The sequence below is a fragment of the Siphateles boraxobius genome, unplaced genomic scaffold (assembly GCF_051911475.1).
Source record: "Siphateles boraxobius isolate OS27281-9 unplaced genomic scaffold, OSU_SipBor_1 36, whole genome shotgun sequence".
Classification (NCBI taxonomy): Eukaryota; Metazoa; Chordata; class Actinopteri; order Cypriniformes; family Leuciscidae; genus Siphateles; species Siphateles boraxobius.
Genome location: NW_027508986.1, coordinates 664,715 through 689,763, shown reverse-complemented (window position 1 = coordinate 689,763; position 25,049 = coordinate 664,715). Strand labels below are relative to the sequence as shown.

Here is a 25,049-nt window from a genome sequence, read left to right as displayed (position 1 = left end):
CGCGCCGCAGCAGCAGCCTCCATCCAAGCGGCACGGTGGAGCCAGTCGCAGGCAGGGCGCCCCGCCCATCCAGGCCCCTGCCAAGAGGGGCGGCAAAGCCAAAGGTAAGCGGCCCTAGGACGGGCGACCCAGAGGTGGAAGGGACTGCTCTCCAGGAGACGATGACTGCATCGCTCCCTCCCCCGGAAGAGGGCCGGGTGGAAAATCCTTTGTTTCGTTTTGTTTGTGTTCCGCCGCTGGCCTTAAAACCAGCGGTACCCAAATTTTCAATAAAAGAGCAGTTTCTATCATCTCTGGGTCTGAAGAGGGCCCGGAGAGCAGTGGGGGGTCGGAATCCTTACCACTCTCATCCGCCTCTTCTATCGCCAGCCGGCAGCTGCGTACGGTCCGAGAATGCCACCGAGCTGCCTCCCGCACCTCCTGCCCCCTGGAACCAGGTAAGTGCTGCACAGCACACTCAGACCCCGCTACGGGCCGCCTCCCAGAGAGAGCCTCCCGAGCCGCGTCCCTGTGTTCCACCTCGCTGCCCCACTCCGGGTACGCCTACGGTTCCTTTGGTCCCACTTGTACGGTCTCTGCGAGCCTGGTTAGCCCTCCCCAGGCCGTCTCGCTGGCTCATTCGAACCATCAGGCTCGGCTATGCGATTCAGTTCGCCCGGCGTCCCCCCAAGTTTCGGGCCATCCTCTCCACTACAGTGAGAGCAGCCGATGCCCATGTCTTGTGTGCGGAGATCGCAGTCCTACTGGCGAAGGATGCGATAGAGCCGGTCCCTCCAGCCGATATGAGGTCAGGGCACTACAGTCCCTACTTCATTGTACCCAAGAAAGGTGGTGGGTTACGACCGATCTTGGATCTGCGAGTTTTGAATCGGAGCCTCCACAAGCTACCGTTCAGAATGCTCACGCAGAGACTCATTTTCAAATGCATCCGTCCCCAAGATTGGTTTGCAGCGATCGACCTGAAGGACGCGTACTTTCATGTCTCGATTCTTCCTCAACACAGGGCCATTTCTGCGCTTTGCGTTCGAGGGTCGAGCATATCAGTACAAAGTCCTACCCTTCGGGCTGTCCCTGTCCCCCCGTGTCTTCACGAAAGTCACGGAGGGGGCCCTTGTTCCCATGAGAGAACAGGGCGTTCGCATCCTCAACTATCTCGATGACTGGCTCATACTAGCACACTCTCGAGATCAGCTATGCGAACACAGGGACCTAGCGCTCAGGCACCTCAGCCAGTTGGGTCTTCAGGTCAACTGGGAAAAGAGCAAACTCTCCCCTGTGCAGAGGATCTCATTTCTCGGTATGGAGTTTGATTCGGTCGCCCAGACAGCGCGCCTCACAGAGCAGCGTGCTCAGTCGGTGCTGAACTGCTTGAACACGTTCAAGGGCAGGACAGCGGTCCCACTGAAACTCTTTCAGAGGCTCCTGGGGCATATGGCAGCAGCATCAGCGGTAACCCCGCTCAGCCTGCTACATATGAGACCGCTTCAGCACTGGCTTCACGGCCGAGTCCCGAGATGGGCGTGGCATCATGGCACTCACCGGGTGGCAATCACACCGGAGTGCCGCCAGACCTTCAGCCCGTGGTCAGACCCCTCGTTCCTGCGGGCAGGAGTCCCCTTGGAACAGGTGTCCAGGCATGCTGTGGTATTCACAGATGCCTCTGCGACCGGCTGGGGTGCCACGTACAACGGGCATTCAGTGTCAGGGGTGTGGACTGACCCTCAACTGCATTGGAAGATCAACTGCCTCGAGTTGCTAGCAGTACATCTCGCCCTGACCCGCTTGAAAAGACGGCTACAGGACAGGGACGTGCTGGTCCGTACGGACAACACTGCGACCGTTGCGTACATCAACCGTCAAGGTGGTCTACGCTCCCGTCGCATGTCGCAACTCGCCCGCCATCTCGTCCTCTGGAGTCAGAAGCATCTGAGGTCGCTTCGAGCCATGTATGTCCCCGGCTTGCTCAACCGTGTGGCCGACGAGCTATCACGAGCTGTGCTCCCGGGAGAATGGCGACTCCACCCCCAGGCGGTTCAGCTGATCTGGAGAGAGTTCGGGGAGGCTCAGGTAGACCTGTTTGCTTCCTCAGAGACCTCCCACTGCCAGCTGTTTTACTCCCTGACCGAGGGAACACTCGGCACGGACGCACTGGCACACAGCTGGCCCCGGGGCCTTCGCAAATATGCGTTTCCCCCAGTGAGCCTACTTGCGCAGACACTGTGCAAAGTCAGGGAGGACGAGGAGCAGGTCCTTCTGGTGGCTCCCTATTGGCCCACCCGGACTTGGTTCCCAGAACTCATGCTCCTTGTGACAGTCCCTCCCTGGCCCATTCCTCTGAGGAAGGACCTTCTGACTCAGAGACGGGGCACCCTATGGCACCCGCGTCCAGACCTCTGGAAACTCCATGTCTGGTCCCTGGACGGGACGTGGAGGTTTTAGGTGACTTACCCCCTGAGGTACATAACACCATCACTTCAGCACGGGCGCCGTCCACGAGACGTGTTTACGCCCTGAAGTGGAACCTGTTCATCGAGTGGTGTTCTTCTCGCCGAGAAGACCCCCGAAGATGTCCGATAGGGTCTGTGCTTTCCTTCTTGCAGCAGGGGTTGGAGCATAGACTGTCTCCCTCCACCCTCAAAGTACATGCGGCCGCTATTTCAGCTTATCACGACCACATAGATGGCAAAGCATTTGGAAAGCACGACCTGGTCGTCAGGTTTCTGAGGGGGGCAAGATGATTAAATCCTCCTCGACCCCCCTCCATACCCTCTTGGGATCTTTCCCTGGTGCTTCGAGCACTTCAGGATGTTCCCTTTGAGCCTCTGCAGTCACTAGACTTAAAGCTTCTTTCCATGAAGACTTTGCTGCTGGTTGCACTGGCCTCTGTCAAGAGGGTAGGAGACCTGCACGCATTTTCGGTCGACGAATCGTGCGTAGAGTTCGGGCCGGGTGACAGCCACGTGGTACTAAGACCCCGGCCTGGCTATGTGCCCAAGGTTCCTACCACTCCCTTCAAAGACCAGGTAGTGAACCTGCAAGCGCTGCCTTTGGAGGAGGCAGACCCAGCCCTGGCTTTGCTCTGTCCCGTTCGCGCTCTGCGTATGTATGTGGACAGAACTCAAAGCGTCAGGACCTCAGACCAGCTCTTTGTCTGTTACGGAGGCCAGCAGAAGGGAAAGGCTGTCTCCAAGCAGAGGATGGCCCACTGGATAGTGGATGCCATCGCCTTGGCTTACCAAGCACAAGGCGTGCCCTGGCCGCTCAGGTTGTATGCACACTCCACGAGAGGCGTTGCATCCTCCTGGGCACTGGCACCTGGCTCCTCTTTAACAGATATCTGTAGAGCTGCGGGCTGGGCGACACCTAACACGTTCGCTAGATACTATAGCCTACGTGTAGAGCCGGTCTCCTTCCGTGTTCTCACCCTAGACGGGTAGAAGCACTGAGAGGTCTGGCTCTGTCGGCTTAATGCACCCTACTGTGCACCCTTATTGCTCCAGAGTAAAACCTGTCGAGTCCTCCATAACCCTCGGCCCGGACTTGGCGGAGCGTCCGGCGCCAGGCCCTTATCCGCTGAATCCTTGAGAACCGGATCTGGGCTGGGTTCCATATGTGTGACCCTACGGGGATCCCATATGTGTATATTCCACGGCTGCTCCTATCGGAAGCCTGTGTCTTTCCCTTGGGCTAAGTCACCCATTATTTCATATGCAGTACAGCCTTCGGGCTAGTCCATATGCATTTCCACATAACTCTTTGAAGAAGTGGCTTCCGCAGCGTTCCTTCCTAAACAGAAAGGGCACGCTTTCCCAGTGTTATCCAATATCTCACTGTATGGGTTATCACGGAACAACAGTGTCAGACTCACTCTGTGTAAGCCTCCGCCTATCGTCCTTCCAGGCAAGAAGGTGTAGAGGCTTGCATGGGGGCGCTGGATGGGGTGCAGCAGCTGTGGCGCTTTGGTAGGGATTCCTATTGGTCAGTCATGACCTACGTTGTAGTGAGTGACCGATAGGGAACGTCTCGGTTACATATGGTAACCCTCGTTCCCTGAGGGAGGGAACGGAGACGTAGGTCCCGTCGCCACATCTGCTGCCGCCCGCCGGGGCGGCCAGCTTTTTCAGGCTTGGCTCCTCAGCAAAAAACTAGTGTGCAATCGCACCAGCTGCTTGTTAAATACCCGCGCTACGAGGCTGCACAGCTGTTGCAAATGATTGCACGCCAATGTGTATTGGCTTGTTTTAGTTTCACTCGAAGTAGATTGGCCTCTCTAGCGAGATTCCTATTGGTCAGTCATGACCTACATCTCCGTTCCCTCCCTCAGGGAACGAGGGTTACCATATGTAACCGAGACGTTATTTTGTGAAACTTATTTTGTTATAATAATCAGACACTGTGAAAGCAAAATATAAATGTTCTTACAGGTCGGCAATGCATACTGCAGTTCTTGGGATGGCAAAGGTAAATTCACCCATGGCTGTATTGATCAGTTCCCATCAGCAAACTCTATTTACTTCATATAATAATTTAATTATATTAATTGCTCTCTGCTCTCTTTTCTTCGAAGGAAATCTAGCATGGACGACGTCCGGCTGCAAGACAGTAAAAATCGATAATAACACCATAAAGTGCTCGTGTTCACATCTGACGTTCTTTGCAGTGCTGATGGTGAGAAACTTCTTAGAGTTTCATTTAAAGACCCAATGAAATCGATATACGAGTCTATTAGCTACAGAACTTGTAAAATATGACTAAAGAAACTTAACAGATATAGGCATTTAAAATGTAAAGATCTGATTAGGGCTGTCGCTATTACTCCATTAAATTAGAGTACTTGATTTAAAAAAAAAATCCTTGATTGAAATTTACCTATGTTGAGTAAACAGCAAAATACCGTAAGTGGCGCATTCCACAGATGAGAATCCATGAACCACATTATTAGACTGTTTTCTAAGGCTAAAAGTATTGTGAATTCACAAAGGCTGTGATTTAATAAAATAAATATGTGCCCTGTGAGTTTAATATATATTTGAATATTTTTTTTTTTTACATGCGTGTTGGTTACATGCGTCTTAGAGCGGCTCTGGTCACAGTAAATTTCACTACACATGAATTGTTAACATTTACATGAGTCTCAAAATCTATTTCTGCATATGCTGAGTTTGGGTTGCCTATAACGTACATCTGTTAACGCACTGGCGTTTGGGGGGGGGGTGCACCCCCCACACACTAAAAGCCCTGTTCCCTTTCAATCGATAACGTCGGACGTAGTCGACATCAACTGAATGGGGATCAGAGAGCCTATCATCTTCGAGTACTATTGCATGAGCCAATGTAATTGGCGTGCGTGATTCGCATCACACACTCTGCCCCCGCGGCGCGGGTATAAATACGGAAGTGGATGCAAGCACTAGTTGCCTTTCGCTTCGGAGGCGATCATTTGGTGTCTCTGAGAGTGCACTGCAGAGACCGGCCCTGAGCGCCTGCAGGCAGTGAGTTAAAAACTCTGTTATATCAGTTCTCCTGCTCGCATGGTCTCTACTAGAGGGTAGGGACTTGCTCGCTTTCGGTCAACGTATTGTGCCTGGAGTTCAGGCCGGCTAACTCTCACACGCTGAGACCCCGGCTTGGATTGTGCCTAAGGTTCCTACCTCTCCCGTAATAGGAGCAGGTGGTGAGCCTGCAAGCGCTGCCCAAGAGGAGGCAGATCCAGCCCTGGCCTTCTCTGGCCGTTCGCTTATAGCGAATAGACGTGTACAGAACGCAAGCCGTAGACGACAGACCAGCTCTTACCTGTTAGGAATTCAGCAGAGAGGGAAGGCTGTTTCCAAGCAAAGTTGGCCACTTAGTGCTTACTTTCATTTCGGTAAAAAATTCTGAGATGCAACATGTCCACTTAGGTGTTGAGCCTCTCTATGATGAGTGTAAAGTGCTCCGCCTGGGCGTTGACGATATGCTTTGCTAAACAGATTCTAGAGTAGGGGGCTGGACGTCACCTAGGTGAACCGCTACTTCCCGTGGGCTCCCTTCTCATGAAGCCAGTTTTACCGTGAGCCCGGTTCAAGTGTCGGCTCTCTGCGCCATTCCCTTCCTATGGACTGGATACATGCGACTTCCTACTCCAGTTGAGTTCCCTTAAATCTGAACCCTGTTGAGTTCCTCCACACCCCTCCGACGTCGGACGTGCGGAACGTCTGGAGTTAGGCCTACCACTTGTAAGCAGAGTGGAACCTGTGTTAGACTGGGTCCATATGTTGCGGTCCCTACAGCGACCCCATGTGTGTATTCTTCCACGATACGGCTCCCTACGGTTGAGCTTGTGTCTTCCCTCGGCAGAGGCTCTCTGCCGTCTCTGTCCGGTGAGTCTCCTCCCGTCTTGGGCTGGAGCCACCCAAGTGACATTCCATATGTCGTACTGCCCGGTCATCCGCCCAGTTCATATGTGTATTCTCCACTTACCTCCACTCAGGTAGGATGTGGCTTCCACAGCATCCCTTCCTTCCAATGTGCTGGAACGCTTTCCCAGTGGTCCTGTAGGAACAGCAGTGACTTCCCTGGCCTAAGCCCTGTCCTTCCCCACCTTAAAATTGCGGGGGCATCAGGAGGCTTTTGTCTAGGCACTGGAAGGTGGCAGCTTTAGTGGCGTTTTCAAAGGGTATCCCCATTCAGTCGACGTCGACTACTTCCGACGTTATCAACTGAAAGGGAACGGGTTATCCCCATTCAGTCGACGTTGACTACGTCCGACGTTATCGACTGAAAGGGAACGTCTTAGTTGCGTATGCAACCCACCGTTTCCTGAAGGAGGGAACGGAGGACGTAGTCCCCTTGCCACTACCGCTGGACCACCGCTGACCCCGGGTTACTCTCGGCTCCTCGACTACGTCCTCCGTTCCCTCCTTCAGGGAATGGTGGGTTGCATACGTAACCAGGAAGTTCTTTTAAATCCCTAAAGTAAAATGCGCATGAGCATTCATAATGGTGCAGAGTAAGTGATTTTTCTTTTGCTTTCAAATTAGAGCCAATTTGGTAGCAACAATTGCTTGAATGGTGGGTTCATTATTACCCTTAATGATAAAACAACAACAGTGAAAAATAACAATCTTGCTTAAATAGGCGTTTTTATATTTCTCTTTGAAACACCAACATTGTCTTTTCAATCAGCTCCTCACTCTCCAGATAAATGAAATCTAACTCCTGCTGCTGATCTGTGACTCTCGTTCGGCTCGCGCTGAATTGAGCAGACACATTTAGTTTTTAATTGTAGTGTTTGTTCTCTGTGCCGTTCAGCAGGCATTTGTTATAATACATAATGTACATAAGATAATTGTTTCTATTACGTATTTTAACAATGTTGTTTTAAAAAAAGAGGTTTTAAAAGGGTTGTTTCCATTGTTTTCTCTGTTCTTTCAGTCTCCTCCAGACGTAAATACAAACATCACAGCACCGTATGTGGAATCATTGAGCTTCATCACTTCTATCGGCTGCGGCATCTCCATGTTTTTTCAGACCGTCGCTCTGTTCATGCATTTCCTGTTACGGTAGAGTATCTTAAAATATAACATATAGTTACTTTAAGTTTTTTGACCAGCTGCTTTTGTTCCTCTTTTGGATTAAAGCTTCTGCTAAATACATAAATACATGTTACAAATACACTTTGTTTTTATTTTTGAACAGGAAGGCCAAATCAAATCAAGCCACGAAGATCTTGATAAACATGTTTGTGGCTTTGTTTATCCTGAATTTATCCTTTTTGTCAAACGAGAGTGTCGCCAACACAGAAGTCAAGGCTGCGTGTGTCTTCATAGCGCTGCTCATGCATTACTCCATGCTGACTACATTCACATGGTTCTTCATTCAAGCTCTTCATATGTACTTATGGCTCATCAGACAGAACGTCACCATCACAAACTACATGAGGAAGATCACCGTGTTCGGCTGGAGTGAGTATTATGAACAAAACAGCTGTTATAGTGTTTACTTATAAATATATTGTGCACAAGACATATGAACTTCTCTCATGATACTTTCATGGGGTTTTTGTCCTTTTCTTGAGCCGTTCCTTTAAAGAGTATCTGAGCACTCAACTAAATCTCCATCAGTGTTATTTTAGTATTTTATTTTATTTTGTATTAATAATTTGTAGTTCCCTAAATTTAAAAAAATTGCGTTGTAAAATAACAGTAATCTACTGGCAGCTGTGGTTGCCAGCAAATTACTGTTATTTTACAGCCCTCTGTAAAATAACAGTACTTTGCTGGCAACCACCCTCTATGTTACTGTAAAACACCATGGAAGGTCACTCATATAATTTGGGAAACCAATTGCTTCAAATAGTTTGAGAACTAGTAATTATACTGATAGTACTGTAAACTTACTTCATTAGAATCCACTGGAAATGAATATCTCTAAAACTGCAAACACCTAATATGTAATAGTGAATTCATTAAAAACATGACTTTAACTAAAATCTTTGCAGTTCGCATTTAGCAAACATTAGCATACACGTATGTGCTAAAGTACGTGACAAGGAGATTGTCACTGTATCAGCTACTACACAGTTACTGCCGTAAAATAAAGCAACAGGCAGCATAACATCAGTATTTCTCTGCTCATCTTTGACTGAAGCACAGGCTCTACTCTCCAGCACAATGGTGACCCACAAAACACACCATTAAACACTAACAGATCTCTCCTATAAAACACATAAAATTCTTCATTTGACTATTTACTCTCCTTATCAGTTATTGACTTCGCATAACTTTTTTCTATGAACCTTTACTAATATTTAAGTGAAATTAACTTCTTTTGTTTAGTAAATCTGGCTAAGTTTTACAGAATATTACTGTTTTTCCTTGATTTTACGGTAATCTACTGGCAGCTGGGTTGTTTTATACCGTAAATTAATTTACAGTTGATTACCGTTAAATTTCGCTTGTTTTTTTTATTTGACACATTTAACCCATTTAACACCACTGCAAAATCTAGTTTTAAATGAACACTTGTGTGCCCACACTACAGAGTGTTGGAGTAACACTGAAGCAGCGTTGAAGTTAATGATATAATTCAGTGATTAATCAACTGATGATTGAGCATTAGTGATGAACACCTGATGTTAACAAGCAGAATCACTGAAGGACAGAGGAACAACAAGAAAAAAGCAAAACACAAGAACTACAATTGACTTCAGCCACAGAAGACATTAAATCTCTCAAGATCTCAGCAGAGGAGGATTAAACAACTCTAAAAAATTGCATTACCAGCTTCACTTATTACTAACCAGATTGACTTTATTTTTTTCATGTCTACAGCAATTCCTATTGAGAATTAACAGGGGTTTAGATGTTGTTTTGTTTCATTTGATGTTACCATAATGGAGATCAGTGTTTGCTTTAGTTGGGCTCTTGACCCTTGACTTTAACATTAGTTTTTGGGTTTTTTTTTTTTTTGGCTGCTGTAACTGTGTTTCCCTTTCAAGGGAACTCGAGCTGCGTTTGAGACGCGGTGGGAACGCTCTGCGTGATACGTCGTGAAGCACGTGTAAAATCAGTCCAATGGAAGCCCGCTACGACATAGGTGACGTCATTGACCAGGAAACTATAAAGCACCCTTGAAATCAGACCGCGACAGCTTCTGCACCTTCAGCAAGCGCTCTCTGTATATCTGTCCTTGTCTATTTATTGTTGTCTGTCAAGCCCAATATATCTATCATTATTATGGCGAGCATATATACGGGTGGGGACACACACATCAGCTTTGTGTTGCTTGTTTGGGAGTGGAGCATGCTCAGTCAGTCCTCGAGGGGGCTGATTGTGAGCATTGTATGAGTCTATCTATGAAGACGCTCTGCTCTCGCCGATCGTTTTTTGAGGAGGACGGTACGGTTTGCGCTCCCCGCGCGGGTCCCGCTGTTGCCTAGACACGGCGGCGACTCGCATTTTGGGGTTCGAAAACGGATCTGACAGCGTGGGTTGGGACGGGCCCCGCCCTATCTCAGCTTTCACCTGCAGATCCAGTGTGCCGCGATTTCCAGTTCTGAGGAATTGGTATCGTTAGTGTTTTGTTAAGAAAAAGTGAACAAAACAAATAAAAATATTAAGAAAAAGGCAGATGTTTGATTTTTCAATAAATAGGCAGCTCATAACTCTGTTGAATAAAGAGGAGCTTTTAAAAGGAGGTTTTTCTAATGCTGTTCCTAGTTAAATATTTACTGGACAGCTGAACATTATGAGAGTGAAAATAAAAAGAGTTTATTAGATGAAATATATCTAAAAAAAAAAACAGGAAAACTCTGTATCTCAGCTTCCTCGTCGGGGACTACTGGTTTTTCCCTATCTCCACACTGAGGTGTCGAGATCGTGGAATAAACCGGTTTCTATTTTATGTGTTTAATACCCAAACGTCTAACTAGAGTAATGTTATGGGTATTAAGTATCATGGTATGACAGTGCCTTGGATTATAGAAACGCTTGCGAGCTTTCTCTCTCCCGAGTCGGCGTCATCATTTTTAACCCCAACGTTACCCACCAGCCATCTTTAATAATAAATAAATTTTATTAGGCAGTACTGGTGGGTAAAGTATTTAAGGACATAGATGAATGTGAGGATGTCAGCATTGACTCTATTCGAGAATATATATATATATATATATATATATATATATATATATATATGTTTATATGTATATGTTTTTCTGATATAAAAATAAAGAAAAATAAAGATAAAAATGTCTGTTCTTCTGGACGGTCCGCTTTCAAGAAAACTAAACCTTTCAGCGGCGTTCCAGAGGTTTCTTCCTCACCAATCTATCTTCCTGAAACTGGCATAGAGTACAAAGAAGAAGACCTGATGCCGAGGCTATCAGGCTTCTAAGGGTGGTCCCCTCCGGGGTAGGGACGGTTTTGAGAAATTGTTTCTCCTCGGCGCCCTCTGGGGTGCCACTCTCTAAGGAGGGTCGCAACGCTGCCAGTTCGGTTGTTCCCTGCCGGTTCGCCGTTCAGGGCACCGAGATGTCAGCGTCCCCATACGATCCTCCGAGGAGGGTCGTAGAGCAGTCAGTTCGGTCTCCCTGCCGGTTCGCCGCTTCAGGGCACCGAAATGGTTGTTCAATCAAATCCAGAGGCCAGTCTCGAGAGACTGGTTCCCTTATCGGAATTTCTGGCAGCGTGGAAACTTCTGCCAAATATTTCTCTATGGGTCCTGCACATAATAGAAAAGGGTTACAGCGGTTCTCGTCCGCCAAGATTTCAGGGGGTCCTCCCTACGGTAGTGGACTCACAGCAGGCTCTGGTTATGGAGCATGAAGTACTGACACTTCTTCAAAAAGGAGCTATAGAAAGGGGTTCTCCTCCCAGCAGAGAGTCGGGGTTTACAGCCGTTACTTCATTGTTCCAAAGAAGGATGGAGGGTTGCGTCCTATTCTAGATCTGCGCCATTTAAACAGCAGAGTTCAGAAACTCAAGTTCAGAATGCTTACACTCAAACAGATTGTATCACAGATTCAGTCCAAGGACTGGTTTGTCACAATAGACTTACGCGTACTTCCAAGTATCTATCCATCCTCATCACAGGAAGTTCCTGAGGTTCGCTTTAAAAACGGGGGCGAAGCATACCAGTATCGGGTTCTTCCAGTTGGCCTAGGTTTATCACCCCGCACCTTTACAAAATGCGTGGATGCAGCTCTGGCTCCTTTGAGACTCCAGGGCATTCACGTATTATATTATATCGACGATTGGTTGATCCTAGCTCATTTGAGCATATGGCAGTTCGGCATCGAGATGTCGTTCTGTCTCATTTAAAGATGTTGGGGTTGCCACTCAACACCAAGCAGAGTGTGATCCTCCCAGCTCAGAGGACCACTTTTCTAGGTGTATTATGGGTTTATCTAGGCCAGTCACTCACTGTGAAACAGTTTCAGACTGTGGGTCTCATGGCAGCTGTGTCCAACGTAATTACTTTTGGCCTTCTGTACATGTGACCCCTGCAGTGGTGGCTCAGGACCAAGGGGTTTTCTCCGAGGGGAAATCCGTTTTCGCATGATCAAGGTCACGCGGCTATGCCTACGTGCCTCGGTCATGTGGAAAAACCTTGGTTCCTTGCCCAGGCCCAGTGTTGGGGGTTTCTTGTCGACGCATAATGCTATCGACGGATGCTTCCCTCACAAGTCGGGAGTGATCATGAGTGGTCGCTCGGCGGAGGGTCCGGACAACACACTGACGATCTCGTATATCAGAGCAGATATCCTGTTGAGGCAGGGGCTGAGGCCCGGGGAATGGAGACTTCACCCCGAGGTGGTGGAGCTCCTATGGGAGATCTTTGGTCAAGCTCAGGTCGATCTTTTCACATCATACGATACAACCCATTGTCTGCTATGGTTTTCCCTCACATATCCAGCTCCTCTCGGACTGGACGCTTTGGTGCAGGTGTGGCCGAGGCTGCACCTGTACACATTCCCCCCGATATCAATGCTCCCGTGAGTTCCGCTGGGGTGTGACTCTCTGAGGAGGGTCGCAGCGCTGCCAGTTCGGTTGTTCCCTGCCGGTTCGCCGCTTCAGGGCGCCGAGGTGTCAGTGTCCCCGTGCAATCCTCTGAGGAGGGTTGTAGAACGGTCAGTTCGGTTGTTCCCTGCCGGTTCGCCGCTTCAGGGCACCGAAATGATTGTTCAATCAAATCCAGAGGCCAATCTCGAGAGACTGGTTCCCTTATTGGAATTTCTGGCAGCGTGGAAACTTCTGCCAAATATTTCTCTATGGGTCCTGCACATAAATAGAAAAGGGTTAAACGGAGTTGTGGAAACGGTGGGCTTAGCCTCTGAGGGGGCCCAGCTCATAGAATCCGGTCTCTCGACTGAGGTCGTTGAGACCGTCCATCAATCCAGAGCTCCTTCCACGAGAAAACTATTAACATTGAAATGGAAACTGTTCTCTACATGGCGTGGAGAACGTTTTTTAATCTTGTTAACTGCCTGGTTGGTACAGTTCTCGATTTCCTACAAGACCGTTTCTCTGCTGGATTATCTCCCTCCACCTTAAAGGTGTACATAGCGGCCATATCTGCTTATCACCCCTCTAGGGGCTTCTTCTCTTGGGAGAGATCCTCTTATTATTTGTTTTCTCCGTGGTACATTGAGGCTCAGGCCTGCACTGTAATCTAGAGCACCGGCTTGGGATTTGGCCATTGTACTTGAGGGTCTGGCCTTGGCTCCCTTCGAGCCCATCTAGGAGGTTTCAGAAAAATTCCTCACTCTAAAGACTATATTTCTCCTTGCTATTTCATCAATAAAGAGAATTGGTGATTTACATGCTCTGTCGGTTGCTCCTTCATGTCTGGAATTTGCACCTGGTATGGTGAAAGCATTCCTCTACCCTAGACCGGGTTATATTCCTAAGGTCCCACTAAATGTTGGGGGCCAAATAGTGCGGCAGGCCTTTTATCCTCCACCCTTTAATACCCCAGATCAGGAACAGCTTAACCTGTTATGTCCAGTCCGGGCTTTGGATGCCTACGTTCACAGAGCTGCTCTGTGGCGTAAATCTGAGCAATTATTTGTTTGTTTTGGGTCACTCAAGAGAGGATGCCCTGCATCTAAACAGTTGATGAGTAAATGGATAGTCGAGGCTATTTCATTGGCTTATGAAGCGGCCGGACAGCCTTCACCTATGGCTGTGCGGGCCCATTCTACTCAGAGTATGGCGGCCTTTATGGCCTTTATTTCGGGAGTTTCCCTTCTTGACGTGTGTAATGCGGCAGGATGGTCCTCTCCGCATACATTTGTCAGGTTTTATGACCTTGACCTCTCCACTCCTGGGGCGAGGTTGCTTGCTTCTTAGTGTGCGCAGGACTTCACACAGAACGGGCATTTGTCATTATGGCATAGTGGGGATGGGGTTCCCACCGCGTCTCAAACGCAGCTCGAGTTCCCTTGAAAGGGAACGTCTCAGGTTACGTATGTAACGTCTCGGTTACGTATGTAACCCTCGTTCCCTGAGTAGGGAACGGAGACGTTACGTCAGATGCCGACGAATGGGGTTTCGATTAGAACACCTATCGACTTAGAGTATTACAAAACGAGCCAATGGCAAAGAAATGCCATGGGTCTGCGGAATTTGCATGACGTAACTCCGCCCCACCTCGTGGGTATAAAAGGAGGACGCCGGCAACAGGCAGATATGTTTCTTCGCTGAGGAGCCAAGACTGAGCTCAGGTGATCCCCGCGGTACAGCGGAAAGTGGCAGGCAGACGTAACGTCTCCGTTCCCTACTCAGGGAACGAGGGTTACATACGTAACCGAGACGTTCCCTTTCGTTGTCACTCCGAGTTACGTCGGATGACGACGAATGGGGTTACCAGTCTAATCACGCCATCTTCTCAGCTGTCTTCCAGTGCCCTGCGTAAATCTGAGATCCCTGTCATGAGACTGGCACGGACGAAGGACTCCTATTTAGCACAGGAATACCAAGGTACACTGGGGAGCATATCCCAAATTCAGGGGAAATATGCAATTACTGCCAACCCAGAGGGGGGGACTTAGAGAATACACATGTGACCCAAAGGAGACATGGAGAACACTGGGGTGTCCAGCCGCAGGTGGAATATTTCAACCCCAGGGGTGGCAAGGTGGCTTGCCAAGGGAAAGACACATGCTCAAGAGGCTTACAGTGGAAATACACATGTGGGGGTCGCTCAGGGGAGGGACCATGCACACGGGAGGCACCTAGCCAACGCACAGGCAATAGACACTGGCGCCAACGTCAGGAGTGCTGGAGGAACTCAGGGCTTTCGGGGAAGCTCACCTGAGGAGAATATCGCACGTATCCAGTCCGTGGAGTGGAATGGCGAGCAAGCGAAGACACCTGAGCGGGTCCAGTACTAGCCGGTTGAAGCGAGTACATGAGAGGACACTGGCTCCACTCGGAGATTGTAGAATCTGGCGAATGTGTTAGGTGTCGCCCAGCCTGCAGCTCTGCAGATGTCTGTTAGCGAGGCGCCATGCGCTAGAGCCCAAGAGGATGCCACACTCCGGGTGGAGTGGGCAGTCACACCAAGGGGGCACGGTCGACCTTGCTGCTGGTATGCCAAAGCAATGGCGTCCACTATCCAGTGAGACAACCTTTGCTTGGAGAGAGCCTTTCCCTTCAGCTTCCCACCATAACAGACAAAGAGCTGGTCTGAGGTCCTGAAACACTGCGTCCTGTCTACATAGGCGCGGAGGGCGTGTACTGGACAGAGCAGTGCCAAGGCTGGGTCTGCCTCCTCCGGGGGCAGCGCTTGCAGGTTCACCACCTGGTCCCGGAAGGGAGTGGTAGGAACCTCGGGCACATATCCTTCGTCTCAGGATCACGTGAGAGTAAGCCGGCCCAAATTCCAGGCACGCTTCGTCAACGGAGAATGCGTGCAGGTCCCCCACCCTCTTGATGGAGGCCAATGCAACCAGGAGCGCTGTCTTCGTAGACAGGAACTTAAGCTCCAATGATTGCAACGGCTCAAAGGGAGCACTCTGCAGGGCAGTTAGAACCACTGAGAGGTCCCAAGAGGGAACGAGAGGAGGGCGAGGAGGATTCAGTCTCCTCGCTCCTCTCAGGAACCTGATGATCAGGTCGTGCCTTCCAACAGACTTACCTTCGACCGGGTCATGGTGTGCGGCAATAGCGGCAACATAGACTTTCAGGGTGGAGGGAGACAGCCCTCGCTCCAGCCTATCTTGAAGGAAGGAAAGCACGACACCAGAGATGCTCACAAGTCTCTGAGCTAGAGTCCAAGTCAAGTCTCAAGTCTTTGAGCTAGAGTCCAAGTCAAGTCTCAAGTCTTTGAGCTAAAGTCCAAGTCAAGTCTCAAGTCTTTGAGCTAAAGTCCAAGTCAAGTCTCAAGTCTCTTTTAGTTATAATAAGTGTTGCATCACGTACAGCGACCCATCCAGGCTGCTTAGAACACTGCATAGCTATTAAGGAATTCAAAGCATGTAATATGTTATTATGACTCCTTTATCTAATAGCATACAATTACAGCTTTGATTTAGGTATATAATCAGTGTAAACAGGCTATTTCAACATGACAAAAACACCAAGAATACTTTACTTTTAAGTTAATATCTGTATCTGTAAAAATTGAGGTTCTGAAGAAAAAGGACTCTCATGCCTGTTGCTGAATTATAATGAAAGGCCTTGGCTCCTATTGTGCTGGCTCTGTGGAGCCATTAGACCAAATATAGAAAATGTTATAGCCTACCTCACAGCACTAAAATTGACATAGTGCAAAACATCACAGTAGCTAAATGCAAAACACTATTGCAACCAAATGATGTGAAATACATGGTTCATATATTTGTGGCGGCCCGCCACACATTGATTTTCGATTTATTTTTTTATTTTTACTAAGCCTATTTAAAATCGTATTTGATTGCAGAGCGCCGTAGCGCATTCGCGCAGCACTACCTCTCGCACGTCTCTCTCTCTCTCTCTCTCGTACACCCACCTCTCGCGCTCGAACACCATGAGGTGCACGCGCGCAGATACCCCATATTTTGCATTGAGCGCTTCTTTTGTTTGGCCCGTCTTGTTTGAAGTTTTTAAACCCAAAGCTGACGATGAATGGCACAGCAACGGCCGGTGCAGTCGACATGTTTGTTTGTTGTCCTCTCATGTGTGGCCGCACGCGCGCACGTAGTACGTGTTATGTAGGCAGGTTTTAGGTAACGGGTCAGAGGGAGGGGAATAACAGCGTGCTCATCAGACGTTTCCTAAAAATAAACATTGTTCACGAGTCCCGCAGCTCGAGTCCGAGTCGAGTCTGAAGTCTTTCGAGGACGAGTCTCAAGTCGAGTCTGAAGTCACTGTGTGTGCGACTTAAGTCGCACTCGAGTCCGAGTCTCAAACTCGAGTCCCCATCTCTGCACGACACTAATCGAACATCTCCGGGGGTCTTCTCGGTGAGAAGAGCACCAGTTGACGAAGAGGTTCCACTTCAACGCATAGACGTGTCTCGTGGACGATGCTCTAGCGGAAGTGATGGTAGCCGCCACCGCTGGTGGTAGGGTACTCAAACCTGCCTCGTCCCGTCCAGGAGCCACACGTGGAGGTTCCAGAGATCGGGACGAGGGTGCCATAGGGTGCCCCGTCCCTGAGAAAGGAGGTCCTTCCTCAGGGGAATCGGCCAAGGAGGTGCTGTCGCGAGGAGTACTAGTTCGGAGAACCAGGTCCGGGCGGGCCAGTATGGCGCGATCAGAATGACCTGCTCCTCGTCCTCCCTGACCTTGCGCAGGGTCTGCGCAAGAAGGCTCACTGGGGGAAACGCATATTTGCGGCCCCTGCGGCCAGCTGTGCGCCAGTGCATCCTTGCCGAGCGTGCCCTCGGTCAGGGAATAATACAGGTCGCAATGGGTCGAGTCGTGAGAGGCAAACAGATCTAACTGTGCGTCCCCGAACTGGTCCCAAATCAGCTGAACCGACTGGGGATGGAGTCGCCAATCTCCCGGGAGGGGCTGAAGCCGTGAGAGCTCGTCGGCTGCACAGTTCAGGGCTCCGGGGATATAATGGCATGAAGCGACCTCAGATGCTTCTGACTCCATATGAGGAGGTGGCGGGCGAGTTGCGACATACGGCGAGAGCGTAGACCACCTTGATGGTTGATGTACGCTACAGTGGCGGTATTATCTGAACGGACTAGTACGTGTTGGTTCTTGAGCACGGCCCGGAAGCGGCGCAAAGCAAGATGTACGGCCAGCAACTCGAGGCAATTGACGTGCCAGAGGCGACGGGGTCCTGTCCAGGAGCCCGCGGCAGCACGTCCATTGCACATGGCACCCCAGCCCGTGGAGGAGGCATCTGTCGTTACATCAACATGCCGCGAAGCTCGTTCCAGGGGCACTCCGGCCCGTAGAAAACTGAGGTTCGACCACGGGGTGAAGGTCTGACGGCAGGTCGGAGTAACTGGTACTCGGAGGGTGCCGTGTTGCCATGCCCACCTCGGGACTCGGTCGCGGAGCCAAAGCTGAAGCGGTCTCATATGAAGCAATCTGAGCAGCGAACCGCGGCTGCAGATGCCATATGCCCCAGGAGCCTCTGAAGAAACTTCAGTGGAACCGCACTCTTGCGCTTGATAGTCTCAGGCAAGTCAGCAATGGCTGAGTGGAGAAGGCGACCAAGTCCATACCGAGAAAAGAGCTCCTCTGCACGGGGCAAAGTTTACTCCTTCCCCGGTTGACCCGAAGGCCCAGACGAGCTAGGTGCCGGAGCACTGGGTCCCTGTATTCGCAAACCTGGTCTCAGGAGTGAGCTTAAGACAGCCAGTCACCGAGATAGTTCAGGATGCGAACCCCGTGTTCCCATGGAGGAACAAAGGCAGCCTCAACAACCTTGTGAAGGCGCGAAGAGACAGGGCTAGCCCGAATGGGAAAACAGCGTACTGATATGCGCGCCCTGACAGCAAACCGTAGGTATGTTCTGAGTCGAGGGAGAACGGAGACATAAAAGTAGGCATCCTTCAGGTCGATCGCTGCAAACCAATCCTGTGGCCGCACACATCCAGAAATGCGTTTGGCCAGGAGCATCTTGAATGGCAGCCTGTGAAGGGAGCGGTTCGGACCAGGATTGGCCGTAACCCACCAGACTTCTCCGGGACAATGAGGTAGGGGCTGTAGACCCGGACCTCCTTTCGGCTGGAGCGACAGTCTCAATCGCACCCTTCGCCAGTAGGGTAGTAACCTCCGCTCTCATGATAGGGCATAGCCATCGACCAAAGTGGAGCGGACTCCCCTGAAGTGGGGAGGAGACCGTGCGAACTGAATCGCATAGCCGAGCCGATGGTTCGCGCGACCCAGCGGAACAGATAGGGAAGCTCTAGGCAGGCTCCCAACTGTGCCAGCGGCGTCGAGAACCACAGACGTCCCCCCGGTGGTGCAGCGAAGCGGAATGACCGGCCCAGACGTGGACGGCATAGCGGCCCGGAGTGGGGGCAAGGTCAAAACCGCACCCTGACAGAGGAGGCCAGGGAAGGACCAGCGTTCCACGGGGGCCTGCTCTGTCAAGGGTCTGGCGACAGAGGGGGACAGGGGCAAAGCGGTCGTGGACGGCACGCCGTGTCAACCACCTCAGGGACAGAGGGGGACGAGGAGAGCACGGCATGTGGGCGGCGCTCTGTGACGTCCGAACTCTCTGTGCTCAGAGACGGGAGAGTCAGTTCTTTGGAGAATAAGTCCTGCTACCAGCTCCTGGAAAGAACTGAGTCCCATCTCTGAGGAGCCCATCCCAAGAGCGCCGCTTAACCCGGCGTGTAGCGGGGGGCGGGGCTGGAGAGGACTGTTTTGGCGTCCGACCACGGCCTCCAGAGCCGGCCCGGCTGAGCGGGCGGGGTGGGAGCCGCGGGGGGCGCCCACGGCAGTGGGCAGACCGAAGGACCTGAGCGGACGGCGGGGCCGTCGGGACAGAGTCAACCTCAGTCTGCTCCATCCCCGAGGAGCCCGTCTCAGGAGCGCCGCTTAACCCGGCGTGTAGCGGGGGGCGGGGCTGGAGAGGGGCTGTGGCGTCCACCCGCGGCCCCCAGAGCCGGCCCGGGTGAACGGGCGGGGTGGGAGCCGTGGGAGGGCGTCCTCGGCGGTGGGCAGACCGAGGGACCCGGGCGGACGGCGGGGCCGTCGGGACGGAATCAACGTCAGTCTGCTCATGAGCGGCTGAGAGCTGTTGGTCAAGCCCTCAACCGCACCGCCGGAGAGGCCGACCTGGGATATGGGAATGTCGGACAGACGGGTCCGCGCGACATCCAGCACATCAGACAGGTTCAGCCACAGAATGGTGAGCATCACCTGACCCAGGGAGCGTACGGCCACTTTCGTCGCTCGGAGAGCAAGGTCAGTGACGGCGCGCAACTCAGTGAAGAGCCCTGGGTCAGTCCCGCCCTCGTGCAGGTCCATGAGCATCTGGGTCAGGTGGACCAGCAGAATGACCATGGCATGCAGAGAGGCGGCTGCCAGTCCCGTGGCACTAAGGATCTCGCCACAAGCGTAGACGAAAAACTACAGGCCACGGGCGGGTGCTTAGGATTGCGCCGAGAAGAAGCACTCTGAGGACACATAGCATCGCAACAGAGCGTTCAGCCGGGGGAACCCCAGTGTACCCAAGGGCAGCGGCCCCATCAAGGGGAGGAAAGGCGGATGAGATCAGCGAGCGGTCCTGAGAAGACAAGGGGGTCTTCTAGGACTTCGAGATCTCATCATGCACGTCCGGGAAGAGAGGCATTGGGGTTTGCCACGGACGAGGGTCGGCGGCCTTACCCAAAACCAATCGTCCCAGGAAAGCATGGCCGTCATCTCCGGATCAGACTCAGGCACAGCCGTATGCACACCGGAAGGTGGCAGCTGTGACGAGTCCTCACTTCCAGAAGACTCAAGCCCACCTAGTGATGCTGCAACAGACATGGCATCTTCCTCTGTAGCTTCAACTGAAACACGCGGGCCACCAGAGGGTAGACTCGCGGGAATCAGCAGTTCACTAGCGGGCACCGTCATTGAAGAGGGGGGCTGGGGTCACGGACACAGTGTCGGCGCCTTGTTCCAGACCGTAACCCTCAGGTCACCCTGGCCACCCGCCGAAGATCGGGGGGTGGATGAGGGGACTCTCACTCTTGCGAGTTCACCGAGTCTCGACCTATTTATGACGCGATGATCACGTTCCCTTGCGAGAACATGAGTCACCCACGAGCGCTGTTCAAGCATGATCAAACACACTAGACAGCGCTCGTGCCCATCAGAGTCCGATACCAGTCCGCTGCAACCAGAAATGCACGGGCGAGCCGTCTTTAAAAAGACGTGCCGCGTGCGAGCTCTTTTATGAGAGGAGAGAAAAAAACTCTGCGATGTTGAAGCGCACAGGGAGACACACACACACTGGCAGATTACTGCACAGATCAGCAGGCACTGTGAGCTCGCTGCAAATCGCCGTCACACCAACACCGGAGAGAGAAGCTCGTCTCGTAGAGCGAAGTCAGAGATGACTGTGGAGTGAAGAAATGCTCTTGGCTCCGAAGCGAAAACATATCTGCCTGTTGCCGGCGTCCTCCTTGTATACCCACGAGGTGGGGCGGAGTTACGTCATGCAAATTCCGCAGACCCATGGCATTTCTTTGCCATTGGCTCGTTTTGTAATACTCGAAGTCGATAGGTGTTCTAAGCGAAACCCCATTCGTCGTCATCCGGCGTAACTCGGAGTGACAACGAAAGGGAACCCTGGTTCCCTGATAGGGAACGAGACGCTGCGTTTGCCTGCCATACTTCCTGCATGCCCTGATCGACTTGATTTCAGGCCTTTCAGAAGCTGTCGCGGTCTGATTTCAAGGGTGCTTTATAGTTTCCTGGTCAATGACGTCACCTATGTCGTAGCGGGCTTCCATTGGACTGATTTTACACGTGCTTCACAACGTATCACGCAGAGCGTTCCCACCGTGTCTCAAACGCAGCGTCTCGTTCCCTATCAGGACGTTTTAAGACACATTTGTTGTGGCAGAAGCAAAGCCAACAAAAATGAGATCAGGTGTCGCTGGTTATGTTTTGAATATTACATCACATACTGTTTAAATCACCGATCTAATCCAGTATCTAACCACTTAACAAAAATGTGTTTTTTAATACAGCTTAATTTTATATTATTACACTGTGAAATTACAGCAAAAAATCAAGCAGCCTGCACAATCAGTTATGAAGGATTTTTTTTAAAATCATCATTCACAACAAAAAAAATTAACTATAGCTTCAGTTAGACACACACAGACATCAAGAATAAGCCAATGAATCTCAACAATGGTGACAATCAACAAAAAAGATAACATCAAATCTGAACATCACAAAACACACTACTTTAAGTAAACAAAACCAACAGCAAAAATGAAAGCAAAAAATAAAAATTAAGGAAAATAACCATACAATTCAGCTGCATAATTTAATCATGCCGCAATGTATGCTGGGAGTCATGCACGATTTTTTGTTTGTACTATGGGTACCAACCCAACAGGCATTGCAGCATAAAACTTTTTTGATTGTCACTATTGTTGAGATTCATACGCCAATTCTTGATGTCTGTGTGTGTCTGTCTAATATTGAAGTTCAAAATGTTCTGAGCATTAACTTTTTAAAATCCATCTTATTTTCTTGTTGTCAAAACTCCGATAGATCTCGATCTGTAAAATCACAATAATACCATAATCAAAAATACAAAACGTCACCCATTTTAACACATTAGACAATGAATGAGATCAGTGAATCAGGCCACTAGATGATGATTGTGACCATTAACAAATGTCATCTAATCCTTCTTTCAGCTTTTTTGCAATACCAAATGTATTTTAAAGACACAGTTACCGCAGCCAAAAAAAATTAATGTTCAAAAGTCAAGGGTCAAGAGCCCAACTAAAGCAATCACTGATCATCATCATGGTAACATCAAATGGAAATGAAATGACATCTAAACTTCTGTCACCTTTTAATTAGAACTTCTGTAGACGACTGACAGAAATAAAGTCAATCTGGTTAGTAATAAGTGAAGCTGGTAATGCTGTTTGTAGAGTTGCAATTTTTTTTAAATCACTCAGTCAATTAGACTAAATTAGTGAAGTAATGTAGGGAATAGTGACTGAGGGTATAGGGTGTGATTTGGAACACAGAAAACGACATATATCTACCAGATTGCATTTTTTCTATGGTATAATGCTGTTTTAATGGAAAACAGCATATTACTGTCAAAATTTGTCCGTTACAGCAAATGTTTACAGTGTATAATAACCATTGTCTCCGTGTGCTTTCAGCGTTTCCGGCTCCAATAGTCGTAGCTGTTGTTTCATCAGGAGGATATAAAGCAGTGATTATAAACGCAACATCTGGAAAAACCACACGAATGTAAGTTGTTCTGATGTCACAAATGCATGAAATGATGAACCTTTTAACATGTCAACATTGTCTCTTCTCTTCTAATTATAGGTGTTGGATTACAGATCCTTTCATTCACTACATAGTGAACATTGGCTACTACGCTTTAGTCTTCATCTTCACGACAGGAATCTTCATCATGATCGTCACTAATATTCTCCAAGCTCGACACATAAGAGCGTCTGACGGCAAGAGAAATACGTTCAGAAAGCAGCTCATGATGGTGTTGAGTTTGTTCCTGCTCTTCGGCCTGACGTGGGCTGTGGCGTTCTTCAGTTATGGAGCGATGATCATCCCTTCATATTACATCTTCACCGTGTTGAACTCGTTTCAGGGTGAGAAACAATCAAATGCATCATTACATTTGGTTTAGTAGAATGCTTCAATTTATCCGTACATAATTGTTTATTTTATATATAATTATTATTTTATTACATTTATATATATATATTTTTTTAAATATTATTTAATCATTTATTTATTGATTCATTTATTTTATTGATTATAATGGTTTATAATGGCAGCTATTGTAACAATCAATTTGACCAAAAGCATTTGGCCCAAAGTTTATTTTTGGTTACATTTGAAAAATTATGCAAATGACTTTAAAGGTACTGCATGTAAGTTTTTGACTGTACTAAAACATAAAAATACCATAATATGTTTGCAGATATTTAAGAAACATGCATTCACTTCAGTTCACATACTTGTTTCTCTGAAAAACAATGCTATACATTTAGTTATTCTCCTTTGAAAATGTGCGTTCTGTGTTGGAATGTCTGTGTTTGTTTTGGTCTGTGTGGCCCACTGCCAGTTTACCTAATTATATTTCTGCACCCTGGGTTGCCAGTTGGCGGAAAACAGCGTATTTCAGTCATGGAAGCTGGCAAACGAAAAGGGTCAGAAATCTAACCTTCTACCCATCCTAAAAAGCTGTATGATCAAAAGTATATTAAAAGCTGTATAAATATTGGAGATGCGCTTGAGAGGTGGAGACAGCATTCGTTTTGAAACCTTTCTGGTTTTAAGCTGAGTTTGCTAATTTTCTCCTTGATAGGCAAGTAATTTTCTATAGTTAGTTTGTTAATGTATCCAGGCTATTAGCAGGAATTAATAATCTAAATAAATTCAACATTCAGACAGTACTCGCGTTCAGGGCCACATTAAGACTATAAGGGGCTCCTGGGCTTCAGCTCTTGAGAGGCCCTTCATCCTCCGGAACTATTATCTACATTCGCTCAATCTTCTTAATCACAAAGAGCAAGTTATCAGCCTTTTATTTTGCAGGAATGCCATTGACAAAACATCCAAACCTATAGGTCTGTCATATAAAATATACACAAATATCACTGCATGAACTACATATTGGCACATAGCCCGAACTATTTGCACATCAGCTCCATCTTCCTATCAAATCAGCCTTTTGTTTTGCAGAAATAAATGCAATAAAACTTCACAAACCAAATACCATGTTTCTCTTACCATTTTTTTTTTTTTTTTTTTTAGGGTTTTTCCTCTTCCTGTATTACTACCACATTCATAATGATGTTGCGGGATATTTCTCTGATGATCCAGAAAACTCCAGTTCCACCATAACCATCGTTCAATCCAGGATTAATGTTGAGGAAAATATTTAAAATTAGCATAATTAAGGTTTAAGTCTTTGTCTCTTAAGACTTTCTTAGACTGATTTCTTAAACTGAGCTTCTGTTTAAGGGGAAACTGTATTTTAACCTAAATCATAAAATGTAAATAACATTTTCACCAAGACAAATGTTTATATGTTATACGTTTATAATCTTTAATGAGTGAGAACTGTTTAAAATGATGTACATTCAATTATGACCCTAAAAAGGACAACTTTACTAAAATCACTCAAAATAAAAGACAGATATCTGTGATGATCATTTCTGAAACTGTCTGTTATTGTGGGAAGATTAAATTTTGCGGAATATTAGTGATGTTAGATTTATTGAGAGTTATAATCTGTTTATGCATATGCGTGTCAAAGAGACACAAACTATACTGAACCTTTTTTATAGAACAAATTTACATCTTCAGGATGAAACTAATGTCAGATGTCTGTGGATTCAGATATTTCCTTGATCAAACACACGGATGTGGAACATACAGGTCCTTCTCA

General features: G+C 48.6%; 1 protein-coding gene across 1 annotated transcript in view; it reads left to right on the top strand.

The window, feature by feature from the left end:
• The window catches only part of LOC143702902 (adhesion G-protein coupled receptor G1-like), a 30,605-nt gene extending 5,792 nt beyond the window's left edge, over positions 1 to 24,813 (top strand). The window contains exons 6-12 of the mRNA XM_077196833.1: positions 4,425 to 4,461; positions 4,568 to 4,668; positions 7,414 to 7,541; positions 7,678 to 7,943; positions 22,786 to 22,876; positions 22,958 to 23,241; positions 24,413 to 24,813. Coding sequence (XP_077052948.1) covers positions 4,425 to 4,461; positions 4,568 to 4,668; positions 7,414 to 7,541; positions 7,678 to 7,943; positions 22,786 to 22,876; positions 22,958 to 23,241; positions 24,413 to 24,543 — 1,038 coding nt within the window. The 3' untranslated portion in view covers positions 24,544 to 24,813. The remainder of the gene's footprint in view (positions 1 to 4,424; positions 4,462 to 4,567; positions 4,669 to 7,413; positions 7,542 to 7,677; positions 7,944 to 22,785; positions 22,877 to 22,957; positions 23,242 to 24,412) is intronic.
• Positions 24,814 to 25,049: the final 236 nt, after the last annotated feature.